Source organism: Lithobates pipiens, unplaced genomic scaffold (assembly GCF_037356315.1).
Source record: "Lithobates pipiens isolate NorthernLeopardFrog02 unplaced genomic scaffold, aLitPip1_a1.2 Scaffold_30, whole genome shotgun sequence".
Classification (NCBI taxonomy): domain Eukaryota; kingdom Metazoa; phylum Chordata; class Amphibia; order Anura; family Ranidae; genus Lithobates; species Lithobates pipiens.
This window is the reverse complement of record NW_027507791.1, coordinates 128,306,412-128,319,634: the sequence shown is the minus strand read 5'-3', so window position 1 is coordinate 128,319,634 and position 13,223 is coordinate 128,306,412. Positions and strand designations below refer to the sequence as shown.

Sequence of the window (13,223 nt, the reverse complement as noted above, 5' to 3'; positions counted from 1 at the left end):
TGCTCATAATTCAGGGTTTGCAATAAAAGTGAACCTGTCACGACAGATATATTTATTTTTAATCAGCACGTTTTACGTTTTATCCTCATCCTCCAGCTGCACTGTCTTTGGACTCAAGCATGTAGCAATGAAGCCATAAATTCCAATCTGCATGTTTGCTCCAGATAAATGAACTCGTGTGGTTTGGTGATAGCCTTGCAGCGTCTGAGACGGTTCATTATTTTTTTGTTCAAGTATCAGGTTGAATGAAAAGAAATCACCCGGGGGAGTCACTCCCACTAAGATATTGTATTCTGACGGCGGGGAGACTTTTCACTTCATACTGTCATTTTGGGTGATGTTAAGCCGGCCATAGATGAATGTAAATTTCAGCAGGTAATGGTCCAATGTGTGGCTGCCCCGCTCAAGTTTATTGAGAAGGTTGTAAAACTTTTCTTGATCAGCATCTGCAGCCTCAGAGAAGTATATTCTGATAGAATACGATGTCCTGGTAGGGGGGTTCATCCATCCACTATGCTTGTGTGAATGGAGGAGGCTGTACATTTTTTTTCATTTGTTTTGGAAAGAACTGACTCATCTATAGCCAGCTTTAAAATTAAGTCAGGGTTTCCATTTTTCATTTTCTGGTGTCTAAAATGCGTAAGGCTCTCACTTGAGTGTACTGAAGTCGCGACAAAACCCGGGACATGTTTGCGATGCCATTATTTCTTAACTGCTTCCCACCCGCTGTATAGACAAATGATGGAGGGCGTGATCCTCTCTTGTTCTGGGCTGACGTCAAATGATGTCGTCCAGTCCCACCAGGATCATGCGCAGTTCAACAATCGCAGGCGCGCTGTGTCCCTGGGACATGGTGCGACTCCAATCTTCGTTAAAGAGCCGATGACTCGGCTCCTAATCCATGTAAACAGCTGTGTCCAACCACAGCTGATCACATGTAACCATTGAGATGCCGTTTATCGGCTCTCCTGACCTCACACTGACGGAGTGTGAGGAGAGGTGAGCCGATCAGCGGCATCTCCTCACAGGGGAGACCTGTACAGATAATCAGGGCACTGATCATCAGTGCCCTGATTAATAGTGCACCCCCAACAGTGCCCAGCAGTGATGCCATTCTGTGGCCATCAGTGATGCAAGTCAGGGCCCATCAATGCTGCATGTTGGTGCCTCTTCATCAGTGCCCTTCGGTTGCCGCCTCATCAGTGCAACCTATCATTGCAGCCTCATCAGCACACATCAGTGAAGGAGAAAAATTATTTACAAAATTTTCTGACAGAAACTAAAACTTTTTTTGGTATTGGTATTTGAAAATAAATATGAATAGTTCGCTAAACACTACAACAACTTTGCTTTAGATGAAACCTTAACATTGCCATTCTTTAACTGTTAATCACAGACCCCGTCTTGGTGCCACACTGCATAAGGTTGTCATGGCTGGAGCCCTTTACCTCCTTTTCTCTGGTATGGAAGGTGTGCTGAGGGTCTCGGGGGTAAGTATGATAACTTCAGTATAGTGGTGTAAAACCTTAGGGCATGTACGTCACTAAATGTTTGTAGTCTGTGTTTTTATTTAGTAAACTCCATGCTTCTTGAATTCTGATAAGCTTCAACAGCTGCTTATGTCTAAGTTACTTTCTGTTTTTCTTGTGCTAATTACTTTTGCCTAACTTTTGCTAATTTTACTTTTGCTAATTTTCATTTTGAACCTGTGGACATATATATGTTAAGCAGATTAGAGTTGATCTAGGCCCTTGGAAAAACTGTACTGCTGTGGTGGTGCACACAACAGGTGATTTGCCCACCACCAGATGCTTAAAAGGGGGAGGGGGGACTGCAGGTAAAGCTATAAATTAAATAATACGTTGGGCTTTACTTAAGTTTACCTTTATGTGTAAGCGTGATTTGGCAAAAATTTTTTTACCTTTTTGTTAACCGTAAAACCCATTTGCAAAATACAGGCTTTTGAGCAGTATTGCAGCAACATTACACTTTAGTGTACTTGGGTCTCTTTACAAGTCAGATCCTTCATTGAACCTAAACAACATGCAATGCTAGCTGCTTTTGAATTCCTTTCTACATTTCTTGGCAAATCTTTTTTGTTTGTGTTGTTTCTTTTTAAGGCTAGGTTCACACTATTGCGATGCGGGAACGCCGCGAATCCGCGGCGTTTTCCCGCATCGCTCACCTCCCGCCGGCAGTTCACACTGCCCTATGCGGACGGCTGGGGGTGTCAATGTTATGTTAATGACACCCCCAGATCCGTCGGCATATCGCAGTGCGATCTGCCGACTCGCACAGGAATCGGATCGCATGGTGTGAACCCCCATGCGATCCGATTCCGTTGCGGACCCAAAAAAGGGTCCTGTGCGAGTTTGCTGCGGGACAGCTGCGAGTTCAGCCATACTATCTGTATGGCTGAACTCGCAGTGCTACGGAGATCGGATGTGATTTGCTGTGCGAATCACATCCGGATCTCCCCCCGCAGCAGTGTGAACCCAGCCTTAAGCAGCATTTTTCAGTCGGTTTACTTTTTCTATAGGGATCCTTCATTCAGAAGTCTGAGAGACCTTCAATTTTACAATATAGACTTCTGGAACTCCCATTTTAGCACAATAAAACACTAAGTGGACATAATCTGATGTTATATAGGTTTTCTGATGATTTTTGGCCTGTTTCGGCTGTGTACATTATATTCATCCTTTAGTTTTAGGCCTTTTTCAGATGGCCAGGTAGCTGCAGCCATTGGAGTTCTGAACCAAGAGTTGGCAGATTCTTGCTGCAAGCATAACCAGGTCATGAGATTAAGCTGAAGGCAACTACTACTGTTTATATGTAGCTGCACACAGAGTGGATAACCGTGGTTAGGGACTGATGTCTGATCTTGAACTGAGCTGGGTCTAAGCTTGGAAGTTTGTCCCCAACAGCACCTGACTGCTGTCTGTGGGGTTACATGTGAACAGCAGTGTAAAGGAATGTAGGGCACTCTGAATGATAGGACCGGCCACAGATAAGGTCCGCAGTATGGGATAGATGCAAAGCAGGAAAATGGGTGTCTCAGACAGCACTTAGGCAGCACTCCAAGAGAGAAGCAATTCTCTAGTAAGGAAAAAGCAAACAGAAGGCGCCTCTAAGTGCAGTAAACACAAGACTTTAATTGCCCAAAAGATAAAATACACTTTCTAGAATTAAAATAAAGCAAGGCTGCCCCTTTGACACCACATTCGGGCATTTGTATTCCATGCTGGCCCCAGTCTCCTTGCTTTGATGTCACATCCGGGTCATGCTGGTCCCTCTGCTAGTTGGTTGAGATTCATTCCATTTAGCTGCATATTGGATTACCTTTGGGACTACCTGCCGCTGGACTTCCTATCTTATCCACCATGACGTGCCTTGCTTTATTTTAATTCTAGTAAGTGTATTTCATCTTCTGGTCAATTAAAGTCTCATCTTTACAGTACTTAGAGGCACCTTCTGTTTGTTTTCCTTACTATGCGAACAGCAGTGGCTACTGTCAGCCCACCAACACTTTAATTGGGCTAAACGGTCTCCTCTTATCACACAACCCAGTCATTCCAGCAGCAAGAATCTGCCAATTCTTGCTGCAGGAATCTAGCAGTCACAGCTACCTGGCTGTGTGAAGGAGGCCTAAATCAGCTCCATCCCTACCCAGCGATGTGCACAAGAGCCTTGGTTGGGATTCTCCCTCCACATGGGCTGGGACAGCAGACCACCGCTGTCAATCACAGTCAGTAAGCCAATGTGAAGAGGGGGGTGGGGCCGAGCTGCTGCTCTGTGTGTAAATGGACCCACAAAGCAGCGGCTCGGGAGCAAGCTTGCTTTGGTGTCCCCATTGCAATCTGCTTGCTCTGCTAGAGGGAGGGGCCAGGAGTGCCAGCAGGGGACCCAAGAAGAATAGGATCAGGGCTGCTCTGTGCAAAACCACTGCGCAGAGCAGGTAAGTATAACATGTTTCTTATTTTAAATCCCCCCCCTCCCCCCACAAAAGAAAATTGCCTTTAATATCACTTTAAGCTGCGGGTCAGCAACTAGTAGATTGTGGCCAGGTGACTGGTGGTTCTTGGTCTGGGTTTGCTGACCTGCCATTCCAGAGCATCAAACAGCAATGCAGGGGGACTACTTGTAAGGTTAGAGCTGTAGCAGGGAGAAAGAGCCACATAAGCCGATGCCTCCTCTGTAATGCTGGCTCCTGTCCTATGTGGACTGATACCAACTTCTCTCCAGCTCTTATGCCAGGTAGCAGTCCCCAGAGTGGTGCCAGCAGCAGGAAGGATAAGATCTTCAGGTCCGTGTGAAACAATACATCAGGCATAATAGTATATGGCTTCTTCCACACTGACATGCTGCAGTTTATCCACACAATGGCTGTAGGGCAGCGTACCTGCAGCTGTCCTGCAGGTTTGCTGCACTAGGCCATAGACTTCTATTATATCTTGCTGTTTTACAAGCCCTAAGGTGCCACTGCTAAATGCAACTAAGGGTTCATATAAGTGATCTCAAAAGCGATTTGAGTGTGTGTTAGCTGGTAAGGAGGCGATATGTTGCCTTCTCACCACCTGATTTAAACCCATGATTGCCATGCAATGCATGCATTTGTGACACAGTAGTAGTGCAATTAGAGGTTTAAATTTGGTGTGAGGAGGCGACACTGTGACCGATGATCTTTGATGATCTGTGATCCGTGTTGTTCAGGTAGATCTCCACCATTTTAAGGTTGCCTACCCCTGCTTTAAGCCCACACCCAGTGCTGATGATAGGTGTCTCTGGCACCAATAACTGCTTTGTGCGATGGAGAGCGAGTATAAATACTCTTCTCTAGATCCAATTGAAGCAGTTTTTTTTGTTTTGTTTTTTAAATAGTCCCCTTTTATTAGATTCTTATATAGAAATAGAAACTACACTTACTGTACATCAAGGTTGTGTTGCGGAGTATAAAAAAGGACACAATTTACAACCCTATCTCCCTTTGTGCAATAAAGGGAACAGGATAGACATCCAGACAAAAACTAGACATATATGCGTTGGGGGCGGGGGGGGGGGTTAGGATATTGTAAGTAACCTCTGAATGTTCAGCAGCCTTCCACAACTGTCTTGCATATAGTTACCAGTAACAGTGGTGTTAAATTTATTTATTGCCAATGTATGACCCGAAATAGAATAGTGCACTCATGAGACAGCCAATATGGGTGGACGTTGTCTGTGGGAAATTAAATAGATGGGTAGGATCTTTTGTCATGAAAAGTTGGGATCTCATCAGGGTGCAGACATCTGGGTTAGGTAACATTTGTTTACAGTGTAGCCAGTAGTCCTTTTCTAACTCATTTTAATTTACTGTCCCTAAAATATTCTCATGTCTGCAGGAAAACATTGTGTGACTGGGAGACTGTTACGTGCATATTAGTTAAACTCCTGCAAGCAGCATCTTTGGAGCGGTGAACCGCTCCTGCCCGTTGAAATGGGGCAGTGCAGCTATAACGCCAGCAAGGCACCACTGCAGCGGCGATTTGCGGATAGTTTTAACCCTTTTTCGGCCACTAGCGGGGGTTAAAACCACTCCGCTAGTGGCCGTGTACCTCTGCTAAAACGGCGGTAAACTGGCACTAAAAAAAAAAGTAATTTTACCGCCGACGCCGCTCCCCCCCCAATGTGAAAGGGGCCTAAGAGCTTTAGGCTTTCTTTGACAAAGCTCCTAAGCTCAGCTCCATAAAAGCCTATGTGTCAATGTGTGCAAAGAAAAAAACGCTCTATAATACACTCTAATTGCTGCAACTCATAGTGATATACAACACCAATAAACCATTTGAAAAAGATACCCTTACGTGTATAATAAAACCACGTTATGTATGAAGGGATATAAACACTATACCCCCAAATCCATATGACAGAATGATTAACATAAATTAAGTGAAAAAATGTGCATAACATATACAGATATATACAAATGCAGAAATATATAAATTAGATAAAAAGCCCTTTCAGTGAAGGAAAGTGTGCTTATGAAGGAAAACACCCAGGTGTTAAGGTCTTGATATAATTCGCTGTATTGTGCATCCACCACCAGCTAAATTCAAGGCTTACCGGACAGCCAACATATAAGGCATATTTCCCGATGGAATTATTACCGAAGCCCAGGGTATACCACTTCAAGGAGGAGACATGATGTCTTGCGTCCACCTCCCAGCAAGGAACCACAATGAGGGAGAAAAAATTTGAAAAACCAACATCGTTAAAATCCGAGGGTTTTATTGCACAGATAGAACAAATATAACAATCAATGTGTTAAAATCGTGATTAAAAAGCGTAAAAATAACAGCCGACCAGCTCAAACAATTCGCTCGCTCATGCAACACGGAACGAGGCAGTACGCGGTGCCATCAGCACGTCACGCGCCCAGGCGCATGAGTCACTGTCTAAAATGGGAAAATGCATAAACTGAGGTCGCTGCTGTCCCAATGCTCATAACCAATGAGACCAAATGTCAATGTACACATAGGCTTTTAGCTGAATTTTCGAGCTGCTGTGGTTATGTGAGGTTCAACCTCCCTCTCCTGAACACAGAAGAATCATGTTCAGGATAGGAACATTTTGACCACCGGCTGAGGGAAAATGCAAAATAGGGGCATGATTTTGTGGTTTGCTGCAGTAAATGACCAAGTATACATGTGGCCTTAAAGTTAATAATCTGAAAGGTGAACTCAGAGAGGTGCCCAGACTGTCAGCCCCTCATAGCTGCACACAGCTTTTATTCCGCCTACATTGGTTTTTCTATGCATTTCTGTGGCCTAGAAGATGTTGCCACCAGAATCTGTGCTACTGATTAATTTCAATTAATTTCAATTTACAGTAAGCTTCTCTTTATTTAGCAACCTAATTTTTAGCACATAGAATGCTCTAACAATTTGTGTCTGTGTCCATGTAAAATTACAGCCCAATGTCCCCAGCTTAGCAATATACACGTAGTGGAATACATTTCATCGTTGTTTTAGGTTTGTTGGTGGAAACCAAACATGTAAACCTGGGCAACACATACAAACTACATGCACATACTGTCCCTGGTAGAAATTGAACATGGGGAAGTGCTGCAATGCTTACAAATTAAAGTAAAACTATGGGCAAAGCTGATGTTTTTTTTTTTTTTGTGGGAGGGATTAACCCGTTAGTTTTTTTTGCCATATCTGTCCCATTGGGTCTTTTACTTCCTGTCCAATAGCCCAAACAGGAAATCCCTGCAAATTCATTTCTTTTGGGGCCCCACAGGCTGGAAGATTTCCCCTATATTTTCTGGGGACAATCCAAAATTTGGGATTTTCTTTTACTCTTGTTACTTTCATTTTCATTAACAATGGTAAACAGGACAAATCGGGTGAATGTTAATAATGGGGGGACAGACGGCAATAAATTCTTAATAGGTGCTTTAATCCCTTTCCACTCTGTCTAAAACTAAAAAAGTTTTGCCTTTAGTTATACTTTTTAACCACTTGAGATCCACGCTTTAGCCGATTGACGGCTACAGCGCGGACCTGCTTTGCCGGGTTGAAGTCTGTTGAAGTCGTCCTCTGCCCGAGCGGCCTGCGCGCCCCCTGCAGGCCGCACGCGGCGCGATCTGTGATCAGCGACTCTGAGTCTTGCTGGATCACAGATCGGAGTAAGGGGTCAACCCCGACCCTTATCAAGTGATCAGCTGTCAGCCAATGACAGCTGATCATGTGATGTCAACAGAGCCGGCTATTTTTTCTCCTCGTGCTGATGGTGTGAGGAGAGAAAAAAAGCCGATCACTGGCGGCCATGAGAGGGACATCAGTCCCTCTCATGGCGAGCTGCTGCCAAATCATCTGTGCCCCCTGCCAGTGCCACCTAGCAATAGACAATAGTGCCACCCATCAGTGCCACCTATGAGTGCCCACAATCAGTGCCTCAACAACAGTGCTGCCCATCAGTTGCACCTATCAGTGCTCATCAGTGGTACCTATCAGTGCCATCTTATCAGTGGCCATCAGTGCCACCTTATCTGTGCCCATCAGTACCACCTCATCAGCGCATGGTAATGGAGGAGGAAAATTACCTGTTTGCAAAATTGTAGAAGAAAATATTAAATATTTTTTTCCATCTTTTTTTGTTTAGCAAAAAATAAAAATCCCAGCTGTGATTAAATACCACCAAAAGAAAGTGCTATTTGTGGGAAAAAAATGATTTAAATTTAATTTGGGTACAGTGTTGTATAACAGTGCAATTGTCATTCAAAGTGTGTCAGTTCTGAAAGCTGAAAATTGGTGTGGGCAGGAGGGGGGTTTAAGTGGCCAGTAAGTGGTTAACCATTATGTAAGTGTGTTTTCCCATAGTACTGATCCACAGGGATTTGTGGACTCTTTTACTTTAAACACTAGCACTGCAAATATGGTATAAAAGCTCATTGGCAGTTCACAAGTAGGGGAAGGTAGGGGGTTCCCCACTCACACTGGTGGGTGTATAAATGCATGCGGGTTTGTGTATAAAGGCCATGCTTTTTGAATGGTCTGGTAGTGCACCTTGACGCACAAAAAACTATATAGGTATAGGTAACGTACAATGCAGTAGCATGTAAAAGATCATGTGTTACATGAATTAAACTTAATGTAATCTGTGAAGCATGCCTTGTCATACTTGCTCATCACTAACATTTGCTTGTCTCCATGACATTAATACCATGTGCTCTCTTGATCTCTGCTCCAGCATTTCTTCAGTACCGTAGCATTGATAGCACATCTGGCTCTGTCATTGATTGATGCCTGCATTCTCTTTTGGATATCCTTTTAGCTGCCATGTATTCTCATGCACCTATTGTAGTATCTTCATTCTTTCATTTTAGCATCCATTAAATTATCTCCACTGCTAGACAGACGTTCAGGCTAATTCAGTCAAGGAAAAAGAAGCACCAGATGGTTTATCTTCAAAAGGGAAGGACAAAGTACAAATGGGTTGCTCTTAGCAGGCAAAGAAAAAAAGTGCAAATGGTTTGCTTTTAGGAGGCACGATTAAAGTGGTTGTGGAATGCTTTCTTATGCCAGTAATTTTTATGGCTTCCCCCAAGATCTAGGTAATATACAAGGCCAATGTGCATCTCATCACGTGTTGTGAATGCATGAATTTGTGTTATTGATCTGTATTGTAAGTGCTCAGTCTCAAATATCTTATTAACAGCGACTTCATTTCTGGTTCTTGGGCTTATTGCTCACACATAACATCCTTAAAAGAAATACCTTATACATGATGGCACTTTGTCAACTACTAGGTGCGCCACAATTGTTTGAATTTAAGCTTTGAGTTGTTCTCCATCACCAAACCTGTCATCTGTGTTCACCCTAGAAAACAATAGCCTCTGTGATGAAATACATATTGCATATTCAAATGAATGTGAGCGCACCAGCTAAAATTCATCTCCAGGAAAGAGCCTTTTATCTAACATCCATTGAGACACTGCTTCCATTAGGCAATCTAGAGTTTTACTATGGCCAGCAGGAGAAATGGACAATAGGCACTTAGTAGAGACCAGGCCCTAGGCACTAAAGCTCCTGTTGCACTTTTCCTGCTCAATTTTGTTTAGTGTTCTTAAAATGGTTGTAAAACCGAATTTTTTTATTTTTTTTGCTAAGATAAAAAAAGATGTTCTATTTACAGTAGCTGATTTGTGTAATATTTTTACAGTGGCTCTTACCTACTCTTCTGGGTTCCCACATATGCGCTCCACGATCCTCCTCCTTTCCTCCGGCTTGCTATGGGGTCATTCATGCAGGTGCAGGCCCAAGCCGAGCTGTGTGCATTTTTAGACACACATAGCACAGCTTGGCCCCGCCCTCCGCTCCCTTTTTATAGGATTTGATTGCCAGGAGCCAATGGCGCCTGTAAATACAGGAAAAGGGAAAAAGAGCTGCTTTAGATAGGACAGCTCTGGACTCCAGTAAGTGTTTAAAGGGACACTAAAGGTTCCCTTTTTTTTCTTTTAAAATAACAAATATGTCATACTTACCTCTGTACAGTTGGTTTGTCACAGAATGGCCCCAATCCTCTTCTTTTGGGGTCCCTCCGGTCCTCCTGGCTCCTCCCCTCATTGAGTGACCCAGCAGAAAAAGCGCTCTCCTACGGGGCACCCGTGCAGGCGCGCTCCCGTGTCCTGCTGTTGTGTCCATAGACACAGGCAGCAGGACTCTGTATTGCCCCCCGTCACCTGCATCAATGGATTTAATTGATAGCAGCGGGAGCCAATGGCTGCACTGCTATCAATCTATCCAATCAAGAGCTGAGACACCAGCCAGAGAGGGTGTGCATGTCTCTGCCGTGGGAACTATATTTTTATTAAATCGGAAGACTGTTACTACTATGAACAGCTGCCATTTTCTGTTTCAGGCCAGATATCTGAAATCCTCTGCAGGCTCCTAATTTTTTTATTTTTTTTTACCTGCAAAAAAAATGCATTTATTTGATTTTTTTTTTTTTTTTTTTTTAAAGTGAACTTGGCCTTTAAGTGGAACTTGGCCCAGTTTCAGCCAAGAGGTTCTGTAAGAGGCTGTTTAATGTTTTTGCTTTGCTTCTTGCTTCTTTCACTTGGCTGGTTATTCTGTTGCTTAGTTGTGCTCTCTCCTATATGTGACTGTTTTTGGATATCCCTAGGTTGCTTAATTGCTTGCGGCCCTGCGTCTGTATGTGTATGTGTGTGTATATATAATATTATATATATCTCACAAAAGTAAGAGTACACCCCTCACATTTTTGTGATATTTATATTATATTTTTATATAATATATTTTTATATTATCTTTTCTTTGTGACAACACTGAAGAAATTAAACTTTGCTACATTGTAAAGTAGTGAGTGTTCAGCTTGTATAAAAGTATAAATTTGCTGTCCCCTCAAAATAGCTCAACACACAACTATTAATGTCTAAACCGCTGGCAACAAAAGTGAGTACACCCCTAAGTGAAAATGTCCAAATTGGACCCAATTATCCACCCCCCCCCCCCCCCCGGTGTCATGTGACTCGTTAGTGTTACAAGGTCGCAGGTGTGTTAATTTTGGTTTTATCGCACTCACTCTCTCATACTGGTAACTGGAAGTTCAACATGGCAGCTCATGGCAATGAACTCTGAGGATCTGAAAAAAAGAATTGTTGCTCTAGATAAAGATGTCCTAGACTATAAGAAGATTGCCAAGACCCTGAAACTGAGCTGCAGCACGATGGCCAAGAGCATGCAGCAGTTCTGGCGAACTCTGTGCCCAAGAGTGTTAAGGAGGTGCTGGAAAATAATGGTGCCCACACAAAATATTGACACTTTGGGCCCAATTTGGACATATTCACTTAGGAGTGTACTTGCTTTTGTTGCCAACGGTTTAGACATTAATGGAATTAACTGCAAATTTACACATTGTAGCAAAGTCTTTTCTTCAGTGTTGTCACATGAAAAGATATAATAAAATATTCACAAAAATGTGATTTATGTACTGTCCGTGTGTGTATGTATATATATATATATATATATATATATATATATATATATAATTTTTCCTGGGCAGCACGTGATTATATCAGGATCGTGGCTGTGGTTTCAAACATGATCTGTGTTTGATCAGATGCTTTGAAGGGTAGGGGAGACGTTGGCGGTATAATAAACCCCTTATGTCTCAGTAAAGAGTACCTGTCACTGCCTAAAGCTGTGCCCACACAGCCGCGTTATTCATTCACAGTGTTCTGTGAATAGAAAAACCACAAGGTCCGACAACCTTTGTAACTATCGGCTTGTCGTTCTCTGAGCGCTGTGGTAGTTCATTGAGCTTCCTGTCATAGTGTAACTGCCTGCTGCTATTGGAGGTAAGGGCAGACAGATACACAGTCTGCAGGACTGTGACATCACACCCACAATCTACTGATTGTGGGTGTAATGCTTTACAGGTCCCTAACATAAAATATTGCATTTTTTTTTTAACCTGCAACTTAGCCTTTAAATGAAAAAAACTTTTAAAATTAAAATGTTTTTTTTTTTTTAAAGCAATCCCATCCCCCCCTGCTTGCAAACAAATGAAAATGTGCATGTATATCTGTCACACACATGTAAGCAGTGATTGCACCACAAATGTCAGAATGAGAATAATAATTCTAACACCATAGCTCTCATTTAAAGGATAAGTTCTCTTACAATAAATAAATGCACATTTTGTGACGGTAAAAAACAAATTAAAAACTGATTTTAACATTGCCCAGTAGGCAAATGCTTAATGGGAGCTGTGTCCCTCAGTTGACAAAAGAGAAAATAGGATTTTGGTACTGGTTTTAAAATCCCTTTCTCAAAGTCCATTGAGGGACAGCACCCTCCCCTATTTTTCTTTGGATTGCTTGTTACAAATGAGCAAGTTTGGTGTGGGAAGATTAGCCCCTACGGGCTGGCCTCCAGTTTTTTGATGTGTCTAGTGTCCATTTCTGTCCATTCGGCAGATTCTGTGTCCCACAATGAACTTGAGAAAGGTTTTTTTTTTTTTTTTTTTTTTTAATGGGGAGTACAAAAGTGTGTTTTTCCACGTGTTTTTAAGTCTAAAGCCCTTATCTGAAAAATGAACTGAACTCTGGAAGCTGCACCCAATAAAACGGCAGACAAGAGGGCATAGGACTAGTCGCCAGTATTACCTGTGCTCTCCTTGCAGCTGATCTTTTTCCATTACTGATTGAAATGCATTATTCTACTTTGCCTCTATGTGGAGGTAACCTTTTGGTAGAGGCAACCTTTGCTTCTTCATGTTGCCGCCTCCGTCGATGAGAACAGTGAGCAGCACAGTAGTGACATTACCTGAAATAAGCAGTCAGCAGCAGTGCCTTAGATCTCACTCTGTAGATATACAGCTTTGAAACTTTAGACACGGGAGTGCCTAGGCATACTGCATGCCAAGAAGTGCACTGCTATTTTTTATTTATTTTTTTCAGGAGGAATTCAAGACATAATGTACGTTTTTCTAAGTGTTATTTGAGCAAAATGAACATCTTTGAGTGTTTCATATTACATCTCAAGTTTTGAGTTCAGGTTCTCTTTAAATTAGGCAATAATTAATGAATTAATTTAATTAATAAGGCAGACTAGTTGTTAGGAGCAGTGTTGGGTAAGCCGCCTCTTAATTGGTCTCACAGCAGGCTCGGTTATAGATATGTGCTCAGTCACACACAACCCCCTGCAGCAAAGCAGTACCTT

The 13,223-nt window shown here is 42.6% G+C and overlaps 1 protein-coding gene across 2 annotated transcripts in view; it reads left to right on the top strand.

Annotated features, from left to right (window-relative positions):
- TMEM87A (transmembrane protein 87A) overlaps nucleotides 1-13,223 on the top strand; it is a 144,347-nt gene that overhangs the window by 72,717 nt on the left and 58,407 nt on the right. The window contains exons 11-12 of one of the 2 annotated variants that reach the window (XM_077464841.1): nucleotides 1,397-1,490; nucleotides 8,728-8,801. In XM_077464841.1, coding sequence (XP_077320967.1) covers nucleotides 1,397-1,490; nucleotides 8,728-8,801 — 168 coding nt within the window. The remainder of the gene's footprint in view (nucleotides 1-1,396; nucleotides 1,491-8,727; nucleotides 8,802-13,223) is intronic. The other variant, XM_077464842.1, reaches the window with a different exon arrangement.